This window comes from Macrosteles quadrilineatus, unplaced genomic scaffold (genome assembly GCF_028750875.1).
Source record: "Macrosteles quadrilineatus isolate MER2022 unplaced genomic scaffold, UCM_ALF_1.0 Scaffold_8__2_contigs__length_117827958, whole genome shotgun sequence".
NCBI lineage: Eukaryota > Metazoa > Arthropoda > Insecta > Hemiptera > Cicadellidae > Macrosteles > Macrosteles quadrilineatus.
Window position 1 is genome coordinate 36,627,928 of NW_026542601.1, and position 25,327 is coordinate 36,653,254.

General features: G+C 36.3%; 1 protein-coding gene across 3 annotated transcripts in view; it reads left to right on the forward strand.

The window, feature by feature from the left end:
* The window catches only part of LOC129001685 (breast cancer anti-estrogen resistance protein 3 homolog), a 243,564-nt gene that overhangs the window by 194,810 nt on the left and 23,427 nt on the right, over positions 1 to 25,327 (forward strand). For all 3 annotated transcript variants that reach the window (XM_054429078.1, XM_054429077.1, XM_054429079.1), the window contains one exon: positions 11,715 to 11,775. In XM_054429078.1, the coding sequence (XP_054285053.1) occupies positions 11,715 to 11,775 (61 nt within the window). The remainder of the gene's footprint in view (positions 1 to 11,714; positions 11,776 to 25,327) is intronic.

Sequence of the window (25,327 nt, forward strand, 5' to 3'; positions counted from 1 at the left end):
GTTACACAGTTGCAGCCGGGTATTTTATCAATTAGAACCTAGTTGAACGGATGACTTACTATTGAACTTATTTTTTCACCTAGTATTTTTTAACGAGTGCCACTTTCTGAACAAATAAAAGTTACATTTTACAATAAATCTACCTTCTGATTTATTGTTCGAAATAAAACTGCATTAATTTTACTGAAAAAACTCTTACTCTAAATTATGGACATTTCAGTCACCGTATTGTATTATATTTCATCCCTACATTTCCAATCGCCCACGCCCCTCAGACAGTCTATCTTTCATTGCCACTTCGCTGGTCCTATTCAGTCTCTCACCGAATTTTGTAATTGATTTAGTTTGTTTCAAACCTTACATTGTCAATGAAGTGAATCCAAACTCAAACTTGTGTTTTATCAAACAATGGAATGATTAAAAGTGTTGGCGTCACTAACTGAATCTCTCAAAGTAAAGTTATACGGAAAACAAAAAATGAAAATTGAATGTTTAATTTTTAACCAGTTTTCAATTCTTCAAGTTTGTTCGATTGTTTTTAGGTAAGGATTGTTTAAATATACAGTGAAGAGAACCGGCGGTTTAAAGCAATCGCTTGAGGAGGAATCTAAAGCTCGAATATTGCTGGGGAATATTTTATAAACCAGGCTGGGGCGAGATTAAAAATGAAGAGCTTGGAATTTAAAACCGATCTAGACATTCAATTATGGTATTGCAGTTCTCAGTCGTGTATAGTAGGTACACTTACAGTTGTGTGTAGATTATGCAGTATTTTCAATTTTAAATACTTATAACTCAATCAGTAATTTTGTGTTTATCTAATTACATATATACATTTTTGAAAATTTGGTTTCTGAGTTATGAATGAAAACTGTTTAATTCACATGGTCAATTAGGCGTATAATATGTTTGTATTTTAAATCCAAAACGTTTAATTGCTGCCTAACAATAAGATTTGTATGATTTTCAAAGATGTACTCTCCTATTTGTTGCGGATTTTGAATCGCCTCTACGTTTATAATAGCTTTTTTAAGGTTTCCTAATGTTTCTAGCTATGAAAGAAATCCTTGCCGATATTCCAAAACATCGTTTGGTAAAAAGCTGCGTTGTAGGAAGTTTTCAAGTGTTCCTCCTGCATACAAAAGTTACATTCCTAAGTGTGTTCTTATATAACGTGTCTAATTAATATTTGTTGTGTCCTAGCTGTAAGCTGTTTAATCTACGCCTTTGGCATGTTCAAGTATCAAAAGACTCTTAAGTCTCTGCATTTATCTCCATCCTTCGAACCTAATTGTAGATTTTAGGCGTTCCCTGCATGCCTAGACAAAGGTGTGGGTCTGTTTATGAGGAACCTTTACCACAGAAAAGTAGACAGTGTTCGTTGGATGTCAAAAGGTGTGCCTCATTGGTAGAGCCTTGGATAGTGATGCTTACTACCTGCAACAATAGTTCAAATTCAAAAGTGCGAGTAAAAACATAATCTTCATAAAAATGTAGTTTAAAAAACGTTATTCAAAGTGTGTTTTACCCAAACCACACAATCCGCTACTAAATCTGTGATTTTACTCAACGCTAAACACTTATAAAAGTGATACGATATTTTTTTTCTGGTTATTTGTTGAGATTGTTTAACCTACCTGAAACTACAGATTGCATAATTCCACTGAGCCCATAGCCCAGTTGATGGGACTCAGCTAAGGTCAGAGGCGGGTCTGCACTGAGCAACGTCAGGCTTTACTGCTCTGTCGCTCATCCGCAACGCTTTGATTTTCACTTACATTGTAAGTCCCGATGGATTTCAAATGACAAATCATCTTGCCTGATGTTAACTCAAACACGTGAACTACCTACTAGGAAATGGCAAAAAATAAATAATAGGAAGAATATAATTGATCCTCATGGGTGCATCGATGCTATGTGAGGGGAGATGTGTGTTAGTGTGTGCGGAAGAGTTTGCTATAGGATGGGAGAAAAACCAAGAAGAGGAAAGAAAATTGTTCATGAAGGCCTGGTGAGTAAAGTATTTTATTACAGGAGGAGGGGCCACGTGCTTCGGCCAACCACTTCAGGAGGAAAATTATGCCAAGCATGCACGAAGGAAAATTTAAAATATTTTGGAAGGGAAAACGTAAAAAGTCTACATTCAATAAGCAGATTTCTAGTAACTTTCTTAGATGTTCTCAAAATGCGTGATAGAAATACAGCGATAGTAAACTAATCAGAAAAATGCATGGACTATTTCTGTAAATTATCGATTTCGTTTGAACACGACAACAAGCCTAAAGTACAACTTACTGCAAACTAATACCGTTATTCCACATCAACTTGGATGGAATGTCTACTTCAGTATCCAAAATCAATGGTTACTCAGTAGCAATTTAAAATTCTCGAACCAATATATAATCATACCCCACTACTACTACTCTCCCCAACGAAGGGTAGACAAATACATCGTGTCCGTACATATGATCAAATCAGCTGATTACCCCCCATTTGTGCCCAGCTGTCTCTCCCCAGTGACGTCATCTTGTTTACAATTAATGAGGGCTGCCGAGCCACCCTAAATCATTTTAATGCCTGGGAGCCCAGACGGCTAATTTTAATGCCTCTTTATCGTCGGCATTTCACGCGCTCGTTTGTACGGTTATTGTTTACGGGTCGAGTTGTCTGAGACTGTCGGGACCGTAGAAGTGGAGAATTCCAATCCGTCTTTAGGGTTTCCTTTCTCGACTCTCGAAAAGGGTAGCTAGATATTTTTGTTCCGAGAATGTTCCTCATTCTGTGAAGTATGTTGGTGATTAGCGTGAAAATATATACTGAAGAAACATCGTTCGTCAGGGATTGTTGGTCGACTAAATATCTAAATCAGTCTCTTGTTAGTTCTTGTGTGAAATTTGATGGTTTTGTTCTTAAATGCAAACAATAATCTCAATTACCACTGACTCGTAATAGGTACTCTAATTCACAAAACAATAACCATCATTTGTGAAGAGAATGTAGGTTGTACTTATGAGAAAAAGGAGATTATTGTAGTTTGTGATTACGAGATAACTATAGTTTATGAAGAGGAGATAACAGTCGTTTATGAAGAGGAGATAACAGTCGTTTATGAAGAGGAGATAACCACCGTTTATCAAGTGGATATAATCGTAGTCTATAAAGAGGAGATAACAGTCGTTTATGAAGAGGAGATAACCGTCGTTTATGAAGATAAAATAACCGCCGTTTATGAAGTGGACATAATCGTAGTTTATAAAGAGGAGATAACCGCCGTTTATGAAGAGGAGATAGCCGCCGTTTATAAAGTAATGGTTCACCTGGTTACTGTTATAAATAATAGGAATGTAACCAAATTCCAAGCGTACTTTTAATGGGAGTTAAGTGGCATACTTTCTAAATGTTCCAATTTCCTATGAGTTCTTGTTTCGAACGCTGTCAAAATCAATTTCCGTCAAATCCATTATCCTTAACTCCCGGTTCTTCCGGTCATTCACGAGAATCTAACAGTTCACTTTTCGTGATAAACGAATCAGCATCGCTATTCTGCTTTCCAAACCACCGATGACTGAAAGCTCTAAAAGTAATATTGCAAACTATCATTGGCATTAGAACCATGAGTATACTCTCTATGTGAACATTTGTCCATTACACACAGGGACCCTAACCCCCCTCACTTTTGACGCGTGCGAGACACATAAAAGCGAGGGACAGGGGCCCACCCCGCATAGCCGCTACTGAAGGGCCCACGAGCTATGGGCTAATCGATTTTGGTCCATGAGAAATAATGATCATATTCTTTTATTCAACGAGAAATCAGTTCTATTAATATCCTCACCATCCTTTTCAAAGAAATGTATTTAGAAATGTTGTTGACAAATGTTTTAAAGAAGGCAGTTTCTAGTGTAATAAGCGAGGACTCGGCTTGTTTGTTGGTCCGGTATGAGATCTTACCTCGTGAGTTGGTTCATAAAACTGATCTCGTAAGGAAAAATGTCTCATGCTCAAAACGTTTCACGTGCAATGCTCGAGAAAAACCTAAAGCGTATCTCGAAAGTAATAAAATTACAAGAGTGTGTACCCGGCCATAAGTGCTCTAGAGTTTGGGATTTCTTTCCACGAAATCAATGTTCAATCAATCAAACTAAAAAACAGATGTTAGAAATACTTTACCACCATCTATTGCCTGACATAAGATCATATACTGTATTGCAATATTCCATCATATGACATACTAGCTGTAACCCGCGGGCTTTGCCCCGTTTAACTTCTTAATTTGCAAGATTATCTCGTTCGCATGGCTCAATCACGTCCTGGTTGAAGTTTGTTCGCTAGCTCACTCGCCTCCAAGTTGAAGTTCGTTCGCTACGCTCACTCACCTTTTGGTTGCAAATTAGCTGTTGTCATAAATGTAAAAGAAATAATAGTGCTGCACCCTGTTGGTAATCATTGTAACTTTAATGCTATTGAACATCATAGAACAGAACCAACTTGTTTAATTGAAACAGCTGTTAAGATTCAATAATTCTATTTCTCATAAGGTTAACATGGGAAACTCCAGAGCCACTGGGGTGGAGCCCGAAAGGATTTTTGAAATAAGAATATGCCTATATGTTAATCGGGAATGTGAGCTATCATCATGCCAAATTTCAGCCCAATCCGACCAGTATTTTTCGCGTTCACTTGTCACAAACATCCAAACTTTCTCATTTATAATATTAGTAGGAAGGATTGATTATGTTTACATTTCTTTGTTAACTTTTTGTCAGTTCTCCCTCAATCATGTCAAAATAAACTATCTATTGTATTTTATTTTTTTATTTAGTTAAATCTTCTCAATATTCTAATCTAATATCTAATGTTCTAATCAATATACTAATCATTATTAACATGTCTCTGGGAAGGAGATTTCAACGTACCGAAAAACGCCACTCAATAGTACCATAGCACACTTTGATACTTTGACACTTGGAGTCACTTTAGACTTTGATACTTTCGGTAGTCAATAGTCAAGACATGTACCGAACGTTATACTGAATGTGAAGTCAGGAAATCGATACTGTTTTGATACACATGATACTGTTTTGAAAACTTATAGATTTTAATGCCCTACCTTCACATCACAGGACGCTAGTTCTAGCCCGGAACCGTTTACAAATTACTTCATGCTAGTCCTAGAGGTTTGTGGCATCATTACATAGATAAAATCCATTGATGATTGGCGAGATTTGAACCCGGTGACCTCGGGCACCAATACCCACACTCTACCACTTAGACCAGCTCGCTCCCTCGAAAACTTATTGTAAAGGTATAAAGAACACGTGATATTTTTTTGATCAAATATATCCGTAGTAAAAGTACAAGTTAGCCAACACAATTGGAACACCTGGATATCGTTCAATACGTGTTTCCAACCAATCTATCCCTGTATTGTTGAAGGGAAGTTGGTGGGGTGTAACGCCACCTTATTAGATCTCCTCCCTCCACTTACTCACCCACTCTTGCCCCAATATCAGTCAAACAGCGGGGTTCTTGCATTGTAGTCCGACCAACTGTCTACTCAATATATTGCATAGATCACAAGAAAATGAAGAAAAGTTTCCCTTATCTATGATAGTAGTTCGTTATTTACACCCTTAGCAATATGGGAGTGCCCCGTGATAGCCAGGTAAAATACATATGTTTAGGGAAACTCCTTAATAAGGGTATACGTTTTGGCTTTGTCAGTCTTTCCATAGAACACATAGGTTTGGCATGGATTAGAAGTGCTAGGAGTTGTTTCCTGTCATTTTGACCAAATTATTTCCAACAACAAAACATTATGATTTTATTCTTCACCCAATACTTTGAACACAGATTAATATGATAACTGAGATTGGAGTTAGTTATTCAAGTCACTATCCGTAGCTATCCATAAAACCCTTTGGATTGGCAGATTAAAGGTGATAAATGGTTGTTTCTTGCAAAATGTTGACAAAATTATTTACCTGAAGCAACATCAAGATTATTTTACTCTTTGTGTAAGCCAAGCTTCAAAAGTGGAACACTCTTGTAAAATTAGCCAATATGTCCAGCCTTGACATTTTGGACGTTAGTTCAGTGTATGAATGGTCGTTTTCTATCCTTCAAGAGAACATATAAAACGATGTAAGTAATCTCTGTCCCTCAGACTAGTTTTTGACCAACGTTACATCAGTGTTTTACCAAAGTATTAGTGAGTTATTCTATTTCTTTCAATCAAATCAAATCAAATCAAATCAAAATGCCTTTATTCTTGAGCGCTTCTCAATACAATATTGGTTTACAGAATAACTCACGTCACTAAAACTAAACATTTAAAAGTCAAATATCTAAACAAATTATGTACAAGAATAAAAAAATCAACCAAAAATTACATGCTGCTCAATGACAAGAATGATCTTTCTATGCCCATCTGGCATAGCTAGTCTCGGTTAAGAGGGTAAATTGTTAATAGCATTTGAGTTTAGAATGGGAATAAAACTCTATCTAAGAGATTGACTTCTGAACCTTGCATTTTGTCCATCCACATAGGTCTCGGTTTTCTGCAACATGTGCATTTTATCAAACAATGAAATATGTGAGATACGAAACAGTACAAGAGTGAACTGTTCTGATATAGCTATTTGTAAGAGCGCAATGACTGTTTGTACTCGTAACACACACAAGATTTTTCCTACCACCACAATTAACTGATAATAACACACTAATTAACGTAGTTTACGTTATGTTTGCGTTTTAAGGTCATGTTATGTGCTTACCGGTTGTTAACTAACGTACCGGATCCACGGCTGTAGTTGGTGTAGAAACGACAACTGTAAAATCAGCTGATTTAGCGAGCGGGAATGTTCCGCTCTAGAGCGGCAATGAGCTATTTTGCGTACTGTTTAAAGGTATAACAATGTTACCTTTTCCATACTGTGGTAGGAAAAATACATTGTCACATCGCTGTATTAGATTCGTCTCGCTACCGACTGAGTCACTCACCTTAACTTTTATGATATTTTGATACCAATTTTGTAGGTACATCTATAGGCTAAGCGATATGTTTTTTGCACAAGTGTTTTTAGAATGCGTCATTTAATCTCAAACTGGCTTACATTTATTCCTCTTTCAATCGCTTTGCCCACAAACCAGCTTTCGCTCCGATCGCGAGTCATCATTCATCAGACAGTGGCCACCGCCTCTTATCAATGCAAGGTCACGACTCTTCTTATCAGTTTGGCACAGACCTAATCACTCATCTTCCTTGACGTATAATAAACTGATAAGCTTTATACAATGTGGATTAATTAATCAATTCCATTGTGCTCTTAAAATCTACATTTTGTATATTGAAATTCTGACGACATCAATCCTTTATTTGGTAAAAGATGAAGGTAATAAGGTAATTGAAAAAGTGTATGATTAATTTGTGTTTGTGCGTATTTCTGGTAAATAAATAATTAAGAGAGGGTATTTTCAAATCTGTTGGTTTTGCCAAGTACTCAGCGATCGCCGTACAATAAGCTCCCCTTGAACGTTTCAACGACTCGGGAAAAAGCATCGGAAATGGACTCTAAAGGGACCAAGTGCGGCTCTACGGCTCATTGGCTAAAAAGCCCATTCTACTTAAAGATTTCACAGGCTTCTCTTTAGAGGGAAATGGAAAAATACCTTTGATGGGTGAAAAAGGTTTGATTAAACAACGTTTTCAGTAAACGAGAAGAATTTTGTCAATACCACATGTGTTGTACCATTTTTATGATTTCAAGATGCTTTGGGTTATTATTCATGCAACGAGTAGAGTCTATAATATTTTAATTTTTACTAAATAATCTATAGTAACTTTTTGTTTAGAGATGTCTCAAATTAAGTCTTCGTGTCTTCTCTCCTGAAAGACCTTTTTCGTTTGATTTGGTTCCTGGAGATTATTTTTGAAATCAAACCAGCTAGAAATGTCGATTAATAATTTCATATTTTGACAGTAAAGGATTTAAATGGAAAATAATTTTTAGTTGTAATTTCAATACTATCCCAGTTACATTTAATCAAAAGTACTTTCAAACAAAGGCGAAACAATAACAACGGCCAGATGAGAAGTTAAGTAGATTAAGAAACCGCCGACTCTTGGAGCCGATTACGAGTTAAAGAGGATCTCGCTCTCTAAATATTTGCCTAAGGAAATCACTGAAAGAAAATTTTAAAATTATTTTAAGCTGGACATCACGTTTATTATAAAATAAAAATTCTGCTCAATCCTTGAGAAAAGTTTCCTAATGAAATTTGTCTCAAAATCTCCCAAGATTTGTTGCAGGGAAAGTGTTTACAAACTAACAACAATAACGAAGACACACATAAATAGATTACATGTATTTAATAAATTACAATATGCCATCATTCCCAACCATTTAGAGTCAAAGAATCGAAGCAAGTACTGTTCTGGTGCTTGAATACTGAGGATAAATTAAATTTTAAAATGGGTTAACAACATACAATTTTATTGATCCTCCTGTCTCAAACAATGTATATTTATCTAGAATTGTATCCAAAAAAGTTATATTGCATTTGAGTAGTTGGTGAAGTTTGCAATGACGATTCTGCGTTCGTATTATAGTATCTTACAGAGAATATGTTTTAAATAGTGAATCAAATAACAAAATTAAAAAAAAAATGCTTTTACAGTACAATAAATGTACCAATAACAAAAAAAATAAAAATATTGTACACGTTGCTGTGAAAAAATTTATTTGTAATGATTTCACTTTTACTTTTTGTATAGAATTAAATGACCGTTTGTATTACATTCATTATGTTTTATAAGTTTTTTTATGTAAATTCTAATTGTTCTTAATTAATTTATATATTTATGGGAAATCTGTTCACAGCAAAGATGTACTAAAAATATATAAATTTCTACCATACTACTTTGCAAACTGGTACTATACCATTTACCGTTGATAATAGGTCACCTATTCCTGTCTTTTTAGTTCAATTTTAATTTTATTATCGCCGAACTGCTTTTGCCACTACTTACCTTTCACATTTATAAACAACAATTTAAAAATTAACAAATAACACTAGTGACAGGTTAGACAACGATCTAAAGTATTAACCAAATCGAAGCCAGCATAAGAGAAAATTCCCGAAAATAAGATGTCTTTGAGAAACCAGAAAATACTAACTGCAAATTACTGATTGTAATAGTTAGTAGTAAATCAGTATTGAAAAAATAACCAAAACCCAGAAAGAAAGATCGATAAAGGTAAAGGGGTTTTTAAACTCTTGGGCATACAGTAGTTCTTTATAGAGTGTGCAACGAACGTTTCAATTTTACAGTATTTCATTCTTGCAATGCGTTTGAATTGTTACTCACATTTAAAACATACAAAAATAAACATATCAATGTATCTGAATACACTGAAAAACTGTAGAGACACTTGTAGTGCTACTTGGTCCGTGACTTAACAATAAAGAGGAAACAGCCATTATGTCTGACAGCCATTAATCCATTCACAAACGGCCTTTCATGACTGTTTAACGGGCTAAGACATCAAAATGTCCATTTATTGAGGCCTAAGTGGGTTTCATATCCTACTGACTACAATGGGCATTTCAACAATCGACTTCTTTCCATTGTTGTAGCCATAGTTTACATAAGTTTTCGTCTTCATTCCCTCTAGATACGTTAAGTTACATAAGGCTAATGTTATCTTTGTTAACATGTTACTAAAATTTAAAAAAAAAATATGAGCAATACAAAGTGTTTAAGTTATGCTATGCTATCTTGATCCAACTATTTGTATCGTATGGTTTGGGAAAGTCAAAGGGTTGTCGTAGTTTGGAGATATTGGAAAATTGTCGATTTTTATTTAATTTATTGTATATGACTCCAGTACTTTACTTTTTTAAACATACATATTTTTTTACTTGACATATTGTATGTAATCCTTATGAAATCATCCAACTTATACTTTAGTTAAAACTACTTAGTCATGTTCAAGGATTAATACATTTATAACCTATTATATTCTAACATGTCACATTTTAATTCTAAAATTCTCGATTTTTGACTCAACTAGCTTATTAACTCAAAATCTTTAGCTCTACGATAATTTTACATTAATACTAAGCCTTTGTTTGGTTCCAAAGTAGTATTCACACACGCTTAAATTCACACACAGTTATATTCAATAAAAATAAATCTCAGAGAAAATGTCCCACGGCATTGCCCGTGCCAATGAACTCACGGGTTTATTTGTTACCGAAACGAATTTTAAATTGGTCACCAAGTGCGGGCAGGAGAATGGCTACATTCCTTGATGTTTTTGCTACTGGTCATTCTGTTGTATTTCGGACTGTCCGCTACCCTGCTTGGCCACTGGAAATTTTTGATTGTCATAATATGGATTTGTTTAAAGTATTATAGGGACGAGTTTGTGGTGTTTTAAAATCAGTTCTAGGTGAGGGTTGGAAACGTTTTGCTAAATGATTTTGTGTTAAACTTACCTTGTATCAAGTAGAGAAACATGTCTAGAAACGATATGATAGTTATAAAGGAAATCGAAGAATTAAACTTACATTTTTTTATCCTCTAAAAATTTGACTTGATAACATATTTACAAGCAAAATGTCCCCTATTTCACACTCTTACTCAAAGATCTCCTATTCCCAATATTATTTTATAAGGGAGTCTGTTTAATTTATAAGAAAATATACTGACACTGGAAAAAGCCTATTCCATTCTTTAAAGAAAACTTTTACAAAAATTTGCACATCGATTCGGCTTTACATTTAACAAAAATATGAGAAGTCCATTGGAAATGTTCAAAATCAATAGATAAATCTATGTTTAAATTGTCAACACACTTAATTGTCCAAAAATAAATTACAAAATAGGAATTTTTCCTCAATACTAATAATAATTTTAAAATTACGTTTTCAAATTTTTACTATGTAAATATAAGTAAATTTTCAACGTGGTACAAATTGCAGTTTTGACACAAGTTATTGTATACACAAAGTGCTTCGGGGGTTCAAGCAACCCCTGTGGCGATCTCACCAAATATTTGGTAAACCGAAACTTTTTGCCCTTTATTCCCTTTGAGCGCCACCCGCGGTACGCCCCGAGTGTTCCTTTATACTTCCCTTCCCATGTGGCCATTGTTAAATATTGTATTTGGAAGCATATCTTTCTCCATCTGTTTTGAAGGGTCGGTAAATAAATACGGAAGTCGAGAATATATCAACCTTTAATCGATTTCTTATAGAGTACTGTTAAACGTGTACGTACTTTTGTATTTAAAATAAAGTTCTTGTTCAATAGTAATAAGGAATAGACCACAAAATTTAAAAGTTAACCGTTTGTAAGCACCTTAGAAAACATGCCTATTATCACAATTTGTATAGTACCTGTATAACTTGTTTCTATTACCAATGATCTCAATAAAATATGAAAACCAAATGTTTGTTTTATAAAACACATAATTATTATATCAATGTCAATAATTTTAAACCAGTTTAACAAAATGTGTCATGTGAAAGGTAGTTAGACAACTTTAACACGACAAATAAATGTAAACCTTACAATCTTTGACCTTATTGCCCTGAGACCCACGCAATTTATGCTTTCAAAGTAATTCCTCAGACCTTTAAAATCTAAGGGTGTACCTGATTGCTTATAAATAATGGATATGAATTATAAAAAAATATTTTTTCAGGTCTGACATTTTGGTGGTCAGCAACGTCATTCAGAGCAAAAGCTTATGCAACATCATAATGGTAAGTTTTCCTTCATTTTTATCACAGAAAGGTCAATGCTTTTCACTTTTCAATTATTGTTTACCCTAGGAAGAAAAAAGAAAATATAACTTTTTGATTATTACTTTCTATCCATTGGTGTATAACATTTATTCCAATGCATTTGGAATTCCAAATTGAATTTTAAGTGATGTTTTAAGTAATTTTAGCCTGATCCCACAATGTTAGTGGCTAATTCTAATACAATTTGTTTGTGAAATATTGTCTACATCAAGTCCTTTAGAACTGTTTACTTCAGTATCTACAGTCAATGGTTTATTTATTCCAAAAAGCATTGTTGAGAGTTAAACAGCATTTTCCTCCACGTGTCTGCAGCTTGCTGATAGTCTTGTTTCTAAGAACTAGTCTAACACCAGAGTTGAATGGTTCGTCAGCAGACAAGAATGTGCTGATACAACGTCAGTACTCCCCTCCCTACAGTAAACATTCCCTAGTCTCTCCCTCCTCCACGTGTCTGCAGCTTGATGATAGTCTTGTTTCTTAGCACTAGTGTAACACCAGCGTTGAATGTTTCGTCAGCAGACAAGAATTTTCTGATACAACGTCAGTACTCCCCTCCCTACAGTAAACATTACCTAGTCTCTCCCTCCTTTTACATTTCTGCAGCTTGATGATAGTCTTGTTTCTTAGCACTAGTGTAACACCAGCGTTGAATGTTTCGTCAGCAGACAAGAATGTGCTGATACAACGTCAGCTTTCCCCTCCCTACAGTAAACATTACCTAGTCTCTCCCTCCTTTTACGTTTCTGCAGCTTGCTGATAGTCTTGTATCTTAGCACTAGTGTAACACCAGCGTTGAATGTTTCGTCAGCAGACAAGAATTTCCTGATACAACGTCAGTACTCCCCTCCCTACAGTAAACATTACCTAGTCTCTCCCTCCTCCACGTGTCTGCAGCTTGCTGATAGTCTTGTATCTTAGCACTAGTGTAACACCAGCTTTGAATGTTTCGTCAGCAGACAAGAATGTGCTGATACAACGTCAGCTTTCCCCTCCCTACAGTAAACATTACCTAGTCTCTCCCTCCTTTTACATTTCTGCAGCTTGATGATAGTCTTGTATCTTAGCACTAGTGTAACACCAGCGTTGAATGTTTCGTCAGCAGACAAGAATGTGCTGATACAACGTCAGTACTCCCCTCCCTACAGTAAACATTACCTAGTCTCTCCCTCCTTTTACATTTCTGCAGCTTGATGATAGTCTTGTATCTTAGCACTAGTGTAACACCAGCGTTGAATGTTTCGTCAGCAGACAAGAATGTGCTGATACAACGTCAGTACTCCCCTCCCTACAGTAAACATTACCTAGTCTCTCCCTCCTTTTACGTTTCTGCAGCTTGCTGATAGTCTTGTTTCTAAGAACTAGTCTAACACCAGAGTTGAATGGTTCGTCAGCAGACAAGAATGTGCTGATACAACGTCAGTACTCCCCTCCCTACAGTAAACATTCCCTAGTCTCTCCCTCCTCCACGTGTCTGCAGCTTGATGATAGTCTTGTTTCTTAGCACTAGTGTAACACCAGCGTTGAATGTTTCGTCAGCAGACAAGAATTTTCTGATACAACGTCAGTACTCCCCTCCCTACAGTAAACATTACCTAGTCTCTCCCTCCTTTTACATTTCTGCAGCTTGATGATAGTCTTGTTTCTTAGCACTAGTGTAACACCAGCGTTGAATGTTTCGTCAGCAGACAAGAATGTGCTGATACAACGTCAGCTTTCCCCTCCCTACAGTAAACATTACCTAGTCTCTCCCTCCTTTTACGTTTCTGCAGCTTGCTGATAGTCTTGTATCTTAGCACTAGTGTAACACCAGCGTTGAATGTTTCGTCAGCAGACAAGAATTTCCTGATACAACGTCAGTACTCCCCTCCCTACAGTAAACATTACCTAGTCTCTCCCTCCTCCACGTGTCTGCAGCTTGCTGATAGTCTTGTATCTTAGCACTAGTGTAACACCAGCTTTGAATGTTTCGTCAGCAGACAAGAATGTGCTGATACAACGTCAGCTTTCCCCTCCCTACAGTAAACATTACCTAGTCTCTCCCTCCTTTTACATTTCTGCAGCTTGATGATAGTCTTGTATCTTAGCACTAGTGTAACACCAGCGTTGAATGTTTCGTCAGCAGACAAGAATGTGCTGATACAACGTCAGTACTCCCCTCCCTACAGTAAACATTACCTAGTCTCTCCCTCCTTTTACATTTCTGCAGCTTGATGATAGTCTTGTATCTTAGCACTAGTGTAACACCAGCGTTGAATGTTTCGTCAGCAGACAAGAATGTGCTGATACAACGTCAGTACTCCCCTCCCTACAGTAAACATTACCTAGTCTCTCCCTCCTTTTACGTTTCTGCAGCTTGCTGATAGTCTTGTATCTTAGCACTAGTGTAACACCAGCGTTGAATGTTTCGTCAGCAGACAAGAATTTCCTGATACAACGTCAGTACTCCCCTCCCTACAGTAAACATTACCTAGTCTCTCCCTCCTCCACGTGTCTGCAGCTTGCTGATAGTCTTGTATCTTAGCACTAGTGTAACACCAGCTTTGAATGTTTCGTCAGCAGACAAGAATGTGCTGATACAACGTCAGCTTTCCCCTCCCTACAGTAAACATTACCTAGTCTCTCCCTCCTTTTACGTTTCTGCAGCTTGCTGATAGTCTTGTATCTTAGCACTAGTTTAACACCAGCGTTGAATGTTTCGTCAGCAGACAAGGATGTCCTGATACAACGTCAGCTTTCCCCTCCCTACAGTAAACATTACCTAGTCTCTCCCTCCTCCACGTGTCTGCAGCTTGATGATAGTCTTGTTTCTTAGCACTAGTGTAACACCAGCGTTGAATGTTTCGTCAGCAGACAAGAATTTGCTGATACAACGTCAGTACTCCCCTCCCTACAGTAAACATTACCTAGTCTCTTCCTCCTCCACGTGTCTGCAGCTTGCTGATAGTCTTGTATCTTAGCACTAGTGTAACACCAGAGTTGAATGGTTCGTCAGCAGACAAGAATGTCCTGATACAACGTCAGTACTCCCTACAGTAAACATTCCCTAGTCTCTCCCTCCTCCACGTGTCTGCAGCTTGCTGATAGTCTTGTATCTTAGCACTAGTGTAACACCAGAGTTGAATGGTTCGTCAGCAGACATGAATGTCCTGATACAACGTCAGTACTCCCCTCCCTACAGTAAACATTACCTAGTCTCTCCCTCCTCCACGTGTCTGCAGCTTGCTGATAGTCTTGTTTCTTAGCACTAGTGTAACACCAGACACCAGAGTGTTGAATGTTTCGTCAGCAGACAAGAATGTGCTGATACAACGTCAGCACTCCCCTCCTACAACAATGCTTAGCTGTGATGTAATGTCTGCTGTCGTATGTTGCTTTTAGAGTATGTTTTATCTATGGTAAATGCATTGACATTGAATAATTGAAGTAGACCTCGCGTGCTGTATGTTTATTTTTGAACCGGATGTTATGTGTGGTTTTTTTTAAATTTTTAAGATTTCTACTAATTTGTTCTATTTTTGGCATATTTCATGATTTGGGCTTTGTAAAATCAAACGACACTCTATTATCGTTAGGTCGTTGTATGCAATTAAACTGTATTAATATAAGTTGTATCGTAAGAAGAAACAAATAATTAACAAAAAGCTCTATTTATAATATTTGTCTTCAACTGATTCATATAAATGATAAATCCATGAGGTGCATTTAATCTATTGTGTATGATACAACTTAACAAATTGTTCACGTATTGATTCTTGCATACTATGATACTGTACATGTAATGACTCAATTATCAATTTTCAATCATTGAGATGGGGACGCCACCTAGGTGCGTATGAGTAACTAAACTACCACTACCATTAAACTGATCTAAACTAAACTACCACAATGTCTTCAACGATTACATACCTCATAAATGAATTGATATGCTAAAACGTAAATTTTATAACAACTAATACAACTAGACATGAGCCACACATCAATACAGGCTTAACATCTAATATAAGTCTACTTTTGTCCAAAAGCTATGTTTACAACCAAACCCTTAGGTTGATAGGTAGCTTTAGGTAGCCTTACAAAACCCGAGTCAATCTATTCCCGTTTGGGAAGAAAGAAGAACGCCACTTCGGCTATTTAAAACTAATTGAACCAGTCATTGAGAGTGGGTTATCCTCCTTCGATCTATTCTCGCCTTCTTCTTCACCCTTCTCCAATCATCCTCTTCTATTCACCATCTGCTTGGAGTGTCAGGTCTATGGTAATGATGGGTGCTCCTGAATTGAATTTGTTTTGTGACCAGGTAGCTCATGCGTTAGTATTTAATATATTCTCGTCTTTATTTGAACTAGAGAGTCTATGTTTGTAAAAGAGAGGTTCCCTCTGTATAAAATGTGTGATGTATTTATTTTAACGACATTAATTGTAGTTATTTTTATTTGAAGTTGAAGTTGATTAGAAGTATCGTCGTACCTGAATGAATTCATTGATTTCGTATCAAATACGGCATATATTCATTTTAATCATTGATAAAAATTAAGTGAACTTTATAGTTACATTTAGACTATTAGTACTATATTTTCTTATCAACATTATTTAAGTATACAAATAAAAGCAATAGAGTTGTAGCCAACCTATATAACAACGTGAGCATTTTAAATTCAATGTAATGTTCATTGTGCAGTAACGCGCACTACAAGCTAAAAACACAGCAAAACTAGCACAGCTGATTTCAATAATAGAAATAATTTGTAAAATCACTAACGCGCATTAGAGGTAAATGGAAAACTAATTGAGAGCAAGGGAAAATCAGCTGATCGTTTTCCCTAGCTCTAAATTAGACTTGGGAAACAATTAATTACTTTCTTTGTATCAGTTATTATCGAAAATAGCTCCTTTTTGTACTGATTGATGACAAATATTACCCTAACAAACATACCTCTCTAACAGCAATTCCAAGTAAGAGAACGTAATATTCAATTTTACCACACTGACTTGAACGTCTTTAAGAAAACACATGTGCATTCCTATATAGCGTTGAATGTTTCGTCAGCAGACAAGAATTTGCTGATACAACGTCAGTACTCCCCTCCCTACAGTAAACATTACCTAGTCTCTCCCTCCTCCACGTGTCTGCAGCTTGATGATAGTCTTGTTTCTTAGCACTAGTTTAACACCAGCGTTGAATGTTTCGTCAGCAGACAAGGATGTCCTGATACAACGTCAGTACTCCCCTCCCTACAGTAAACATTACCTAGTCTCTCCCTCCTTTTACGTTTCTGCAGCTTGCTGATAGTCTTGTATCTTAGCACTAGTTTAACACCAGCGTTGAATGTTTCGTCAGCAGACAAGGATGTCCTGATACAACGTCAGCTTTCCCCTCCCTACAGTAAACATTACCTAGTCTCTCCCTCCTTTTACGTTTCTGCAGCTTGCTGATAGTCTTGTATCTTAGCACTAGTGTAACACCAGCGTTGAATGTTTCGTCAGCAGACAAGGATGTCCTGATACAACGTCAGCTTTCCCCTCCCTACAGTAAACATTACCTAGTCTCTCCCTCCTTTTACGTTTCTGCAGCTTGCTGATAGTCTTGTATCTTAGCACTAGTTTAACACCAGCGTTGAATGTTTCGTCAGCAGACAAGGATGTCCTGATACAACGTCAGTACTCCCCTCCCTACAGTAAACATTCCCTAGTCTCTCCCTCCTCCACGTGTCTGCAGCTTGATGATAGTCTTGTTTCTTAGCACTAGTGTAACACCAGCGTTGAATGTTTCGTCAGCAGACAAGAATTTGCTGATACAACGTCAGTACTCCCCTCCCTACAGTAAACATTACCTAGTCTCTCCCTCCTTTTACATTTCTGCAGCTTGATGATAGTCTTGTATCTTAGCACTAGTGTAACACCAGCGTTGAATGTTTCGTCAGCAGACAAGAATGTGCTGATACAACGTCAGCTTTCCCCTCCCTACAGTAAACATGACCTAGTCTCTCCCTCCTTTTACGTTTCTGCAGCTTGCTGATAGTCTTGTATCTTAGCACTAGTGTAACACCAGCGTTGAATGTTTCGTCAGCAGACAAGAATGTCCTGATACAACGTCAGTACTCCCCTCCCTACAGTAAACATTACCTAGTCTCTCCCTCCTCCACGTGTCTGCAGCTTGCTGATAGTCTTGTATCATAGCACTAGTGTAACACCAGCTTTGAATGTTTCGTCAGCAGACAAGAATGTGCTGATACAACGTCAGCTTTCCCCTCCCTACAGTAAACATTACCTAGTCTCTCCCTCCTTTTACGTTTCTGCAGCTTGCTGATAGTCTTGTATCTTAGCACTAGTTTAACACCAGCGTTGAATGTTTCGTCAGCAGACAAGGATGTCCTGATACAACGTCAGTACTCCCCTCCCTACAGTAAACATTTCCTAGTCTCTCCCTCCTCCACGTGTCTGCAGCTTGATGATAGTCTTGTTTCTTAGCACTAGTGTAACACCAGCGTTGAATGTTTCGTCAGCAGACAAGAATTTGCTGATACAACGTCAGTACTCCCCTCTCTACAGTAAACATTACCTAGTCTCTCCCTCCTCCACGTGTCTGCAGCTTGATGATAGTCTTGTTTCTTAGCACTAGTGTAACACCAGCGTTGAATGTTTCGTCAGCAGACAAGAATTTGCTGATACAACGTCAGTACTCCCCTCCCTACAGTAAACATTACCTAGTCTCTTCCTCCTCCACGTGTCTGCAGCTTGCTGATAGTCTTGTATCTTAGCACTAGTGTAACACCAGAGTTGAATGGTTCGTCAGCAGACATGAATGTCCTGATACAACGTCAGTACTCCCCTCCCTACAGTAAACATTCCCTAGTCTCTCCCTCCTCCACGTGTCTGCAGCTTGCTGATAGTCTTGTTTCTTAGCACTAGTGTAACACCAGACACCAGAGTGTTGAATGTTTCGTCAGCAGACAAGAATGTGCTGATACAACGTCAGCACTCCCCTCCTACAACAATGCTTAGCTGTGATGTAATGTCTGCTGTCGTATGTTGCTTTTAGAGTATGTTTTATCTATGGTAAATGCATTGACATTGAATAATTGAAAATCAGCTGATCGTTTTCCCTAGCTCTAAATTAGACTTGGGAAACAATTAATTACTTTCTTTGTATCAGTTATTATCGAAAATAGCTCCTTTTTGTACTGATTGATGACAAATATTACCCTAACAAACATACCTCTCTAACAGCAATTCCAAGTAAGAGAACGTAATATTCAATTTTACCACACTGACTTGAACGTCTTTAAGAAAACACATGTGCATTCCTATATCCTTATGTCTATTGCTGTTGATGCGTCTAAATTGGACCCAGCTGTCCCTGATCATTGGGCGTTTAATGAATGCTTCTGGATGGAACAACTGATCTCAGAGGCACTCGTCTTTCATACATACTTATAAATTTAGATGGGTAGCTGAGTGGAATAGTGAAGCTCGCCCTAAAAATCTAAGGTCACCAGATCCTGAGAAAATGTTGGTTTGAAACAGCTGTTCTTGCTAATAAACAGCTGATCTTAGTCAGCAACAATGCTATCATCTCATTTACCCATGCTTCTCTTATCCTAGCTTTAAAATACGCATCTGTGTGTTGAAAGACACCAAAGACGTTCTTATAAAAAAAAATGTACAACTATCCCTATAATCAACATCACTTAAATTCCAAATCCCAGAGATTCATCCCTCAACCCTCAGACACTCTCAAATCTCTCACTAACAGTCGAGATGTGGACTCTACATTATTAAGCTTGTTTTGCACACACTTTGCTCTTCACCCCCCCCCCCCCTCCCCTGTAATTGGCTTGCTTCAACCGGATGTTAATTGCTTCACCGGAAGTACCTTGGAGGGGATTTAATCCTCCCTGGCTTATCTAAACGTTTATATGCTTATCCCGAGTCATGAATTCAATTTATTTCGATAACGATTCTATTTACCCCTTCTTCGTTTTAGTTGTTGTTTTAGCTGGCAAATAAAACAATTATTAGCAATAGTATGAATAGGCCTTTATACACCAAAGTAAGAAATATATATTTTAATCACTCTGTATACGAAAATAACTTGTTTCCGTTACATCTAAGCTATACGAAAATCGTCGATTTCCAATCTAGGAGAACGTTTACCTAAACATTACTTTCCCTTGCTTAAACCAATATAATCCTTTCCCAAACACACTTTTTTCTTGCCCAACCAAATTAAATATCCGCTTAGCATTCAAACAGCAAAATAAACATTCGACTAAGTACGATTTCCAATTAAGTTAGTTACTCAATGGTTTGCGGTAGTTGGAAACATTTGTTCCTTACTTTCATACTTACTATAGATGCTCGAGAACATATATTAAACTTTAGACAAATATTTAATTCTTTTTGTCTACGATTAAACGTACTGACTATGGATGCTCTAGGACATACATTGGCCACTGTCTTTGATTGTCTGATCCTTATGCGTCAGCTGAAGACAGTTTCAAGATTACTGTTCGATTTATGTAGAATGAGTTTTGTAATTTACTATTAAAGGTTGCATCAACTAACACTTAATACTAAACCAGTGGGAACAAATATAATTTTACAAAAAACATTCTACGATTCACTCAGCCAATTATATATTCTTTATTATTAAAAATAAATTACAGTGTGTCATTATAGATGGGACGTCAACTTCGGTATCCAAAAGTTTATAGTAAAATGTTCCATAACTTTACACAGTGAGGTTACTTGGTCCCAGAAGTAACATGTCTGATGCGCAAAGTTACTTGTTAATAGTAGTTTCTAACTTGTTACCAAACAGTCATCAATCATGTAATTTTGATCATGAGTTGATAATCGTTTCTAGTTAAGTTATCAATCATCTTTAGACCTTGTTTGACTCTTGTTAACGTTTCGATTAAGTATGTTGATCTTCCTTCAAAATACTTTACTTGAGATTAGTTTGTGTGAATAGAGGGTTAATCCTAATCCCATAAGTTATTGGTATTACAGATTTGCTTTTTTGTGAGACGTAAAAATAGTAGTTCATTCAACGACGAAGGATTACGCTGGCAACAAGGTATTTAACCTCTAGAATAGTAATGGTTAAGTTATCCGCAAGGCAATATCTCAAAATGAAGTAAAAATAGTGTGTTTCGGCTGTTTACCAAATTTTTATCCAACAACAAAAATGACATTTATGACCTTTTTTATGGATGGGTAGATGAGTACAGATACTGCTCGCCAATAACAAAAAGGTTGCGGTTGCCTATTCGATACTGAGGATAGTAAGTAGGATACCTAGTTTTTTGATGGTTCAAAAACTGTGTCCAGCTAACTTAGATGTTTTATATTTTTAATTTATTTTTGTCATCAGTAACGAAGCTATATAAGGTCACTCTATTCTACACTCGCCCTTCATTGGTATTAGCATTGACTATACACCTCTACGTAGAGGTGTATTAGCATAGATAAAAGGAGTATAGACAGTCTATACTCTATACTCTATACTATAGTCTATACTCCTTTTATCTATGGTATTAGTCAATGGTATTAGGTTTGAAATACGCCCAGTTGCCTCCCCAAATTAAAAGGTAATTGAATTAACCGCTTTAATTCAAGTAGAGTACTCAGGTTTCTATAAGCTACAAGGGAATATCCATCCGGCATAATATATTGGAAACAACAACCATATCACCTTACTGTTTATCAATCCGCTTACGGCTAAAACGAACTTTGATACATTCTTATCTCGATATTCGATGAAATTGTGAATTGTATCATAGATTCAGCGGTTTTAGGTTCCTTTTCTTTCTCGCATGAAGATGCCAACAAATTTCAAAGCCGTCTTGAAACTAACCATGAGTAAAAAGCCATAGTAAAATGCAGTTTTCTAAAACTGTACCTGTTTAACAATTTTTCTAAAAGTTATAAACATATATTATACATTTTCTATATTTTCACACGCTTCATTAAACATTTAAATTCAAAATGAAACGTTAAAACACCTATTTACTTAATTGGTGTATATTGCGATTAACCCTGTTAAATTCATTTATCAAACCAAAATTGTCCGAATTGTATTTTGAACTTCACAAATCTGGGTGACCTGATGCCACAAGGCTGCAAGATCGATGTCTTTGTCTTCAACAATGGAACAGCGTATCCAATCGGATTGTAAGATGATGTGTTTCGTTTCCACTCGTTCCGTCGAGACTGAGGAATGCGGCATTGATTGGACTATCTTGATCAGCTGTGATGGGTAGACAAACGGAGCGACGGATTAGAAAATAGACCGATCCATGTTACTGACAGCCTTAAGTGAGTCCAAACTGGCCCAAACACCTGTGTCGTCCAAAATGTACAATAATGTAGTTGTTACTTATAAGAAATAACACGTCATGAACTGTAAAGACAAATCAAGCTTATATGTTGGTATCCCTGTTTTCCTTTCTTTATTGCCAATCAGCTGATCAGCTGATATGCATTGTTGAATAGTTATCTTTGAGGTTATGTGTTATTGAGAATTTATTTTAAATGATGTTTTTGCAAGAATGCAAGCTCAAAAATAGAGTGTATTGAAGGCTTACTTTTTTCTCTGCAGATCCGGTTTCCTTATTTTTTTACAAGTCTATATACAATTGATTTTTAGGTTCCGTAATCACTTTTGGAACGTAATTGGAAACCTTTCTGGGAAAAAACCAATGATTTACATATAGGTAACGAATTCGTCTACAAGGCATATACTCTTTGAGCTTGCGAAAACACCATGATGTATCCACAAACTAGATTATGCAACATCAGGAAGATATTTTTAAAACTTATATCAAAGCATACACACTATTAAATAAAATTACAATTACGGGCACAACTAGGTACCGGTACCAAGCAGTTAGAGCAGTCCTCGAAACTGAGGTTCAAATTATCATTATAATTGCTATCAATTATTTTAGATGGGGGTGCAATCCCTCAAATTAACAAATTTTAGCTATGCATGTGACCATTAAAAAGCCCAATTATCAAGGACAGCTGAGCCCATCTTTAAACTTAAACCATCAAGAAACTTATAAATTTTCACAGGGTTCAACCGGCAACCTCTGACTACTAGTTGATTATCCTATTCTCTAATACGAGCAATGTCTGTTTGTCTGCCTGTGATACATATCTCGAAATCCAGTGGAAGAATTTTGACTAAATTTTGGAATTAGGGATGGAACTAAAAACGTGATTGGTAACAGCCACTACCTCAGGATAATTCATATTTTGCTACACAACTCATTTAAAAATTAAAAAATTTTACATTGGCCTTATGGATTGCTAAGTAACTGTAGCTATGTTGGTTGAACAAAATAACAAGGCAAAAGGGTACTTACGTATTATACGGAGGCCACTTATTTTACAGCGCGCTGCGGCGGTTAGGTTAGGTTGGGTTATCATAAGTTTTTATGACTCATCTCGTATAGTTCGATTCATAACGAAACTAGGAAAGTTCTACAAACATATTTATGATAACCCAACTTAAGCCAACCGTCGCAGCGCGCTGTAAAATAAGTGGCCTCCGTATAATACGTAAGTACCGGAAAAAGTAAACAAAAGACTTGTTACATGTGTTTAACAAGCAATGCACATTATACTAGCAAATTACAAAATACAGTACAAAGGGGGAAATATTGTAACAATTGAGCAAAGATTATACCAAGGATTACTCGATATAAGGGAAAACAGTTCTAATCAAATACTGATTATTTTACTTAGCCTTCTCCAACCAAAACCTAATCCCTGAAGTACTGATGCATTACAAGTAAACTAATTACCGAATGCTAAATCCCAGTAAAAAAGCCAGAATATCAATTTATTTGGAAGTAGTAGCGAAAAAGCTGAAAATCTTTGTCACCAGCCATTTTGAAACGAATATAATTTTGTTCCTATCAAATTTTCATCTGATGTCATTTGTGAGCAAAAAGTTGAACAACTGGTTTTCTATGAAGAGTGGAGAAGAATTCTATGGAGTAGCCAAACCACGAGCAAGACCATAAAAGTGTAACTTATTTTTGTTTACATGCTTTTTACATTAAGAGTTGTTCAGCGATCATATGTTTATAGTTTGTAAATGTCTGTTTACTATATTGTTTTAACTATTAAACCCAATTAACCACAACCAAGTAAGGCTCGGCCCCCGGTGCTAAAACTTAAGTTTCCTAGTAAAAATTCAATACTATAGAAATTTGCACTATTTTGTTTATGATTGAATTACATATTAAACAGCTGACATAGTTTGCACACAGATACATTGTCCATACCCTGCTATCATGACTAAAGGTAACACAGTTATCTGCCTCCAGCCCTGGACCAGGGAGTCTCCAGTTGAAGGGAGGGAAATTCAATAACCCCCTCCATCCCTGTCACCAACAAACCTGGTTTCTGTTACTCCCGACTTTCCCTGAAAGTGGTCATTGTAGATATATTATAGTTGATATTACTTTGTTTTGTGGAGGGTTGAATTTTTTGCAAAATTTCGCTTAAAAAATTAGGCTACCTTATTTTCCCATACAGTCTATTTGAGTTAGCCTACTTTAGTAAATGTTTAAACTATGTTATTATTAGTTCACTTATTTAACCACACTATTGCCATTTTTAAGTACAAATCCTGGTTACTATCTACAGACATTTTGTAAGATATCATAATTAATTGAAAGCCTAATGATAAATGACATCTGGGTCTAGAGATTAATCTCCCTTGGATTCAAACCAGTGGCCTTCTGATTTAAAGGGATAACCCGAAAAATCCATCTTATTTCGGTCGGTTTTGTTTGTATTGTCATTTAACTTTTTTCTTGTTGAAATATTGTTTCACATCAAACTCTCAACAATTTTTTTTTATTAATTTCTGTTTAAAATTAAACATTTGCTTGCAATTGAAATAGTCCTTACTGTATTATTTTGTGTATAACTGAATACGTCTTGTCTACCAAGGTTTACAGGAAAACAAAAAGTAAAGTATTCATTTATCCAAAACTATCTTTCACTGCTTCTAATTATTCGTTATTCCTTGTCACTTTTATTGTTATTGTTCTTGTTATTGTTATTATTGATATAGTATCTATTTACTTTTTATTTGTTAATTGTTATTAATTTTATTATGTTCTTGCTGTTGCCGCTTTTACTGTAGCATGAATTTAGCCATCTTATTAACATTGTATCCTTTTTTGTAAACTGGTGTAAACCGTTGGGAAATAAATAAATAAAAAGTAATAAGAAATTTTACCCTAATATATTGTGCTAATGCTATATATACAGGGTGTTGAAAATGTCTGGAACCAACATTATATCTCGTGAGTGGTTAAAGAAAAACAACTGATATTTTGTGTACGGATATACTATGGTTTTACCTATCTTTTAGTGCCTTATGAAAATTTTTACCACTTATAGGGAACGTCCTGTGGAGGATGCAGTAAAAAGTTTTAATGGAAGCCTATGGTAAATGATACATAATTTTAAAGGCCATATTTTT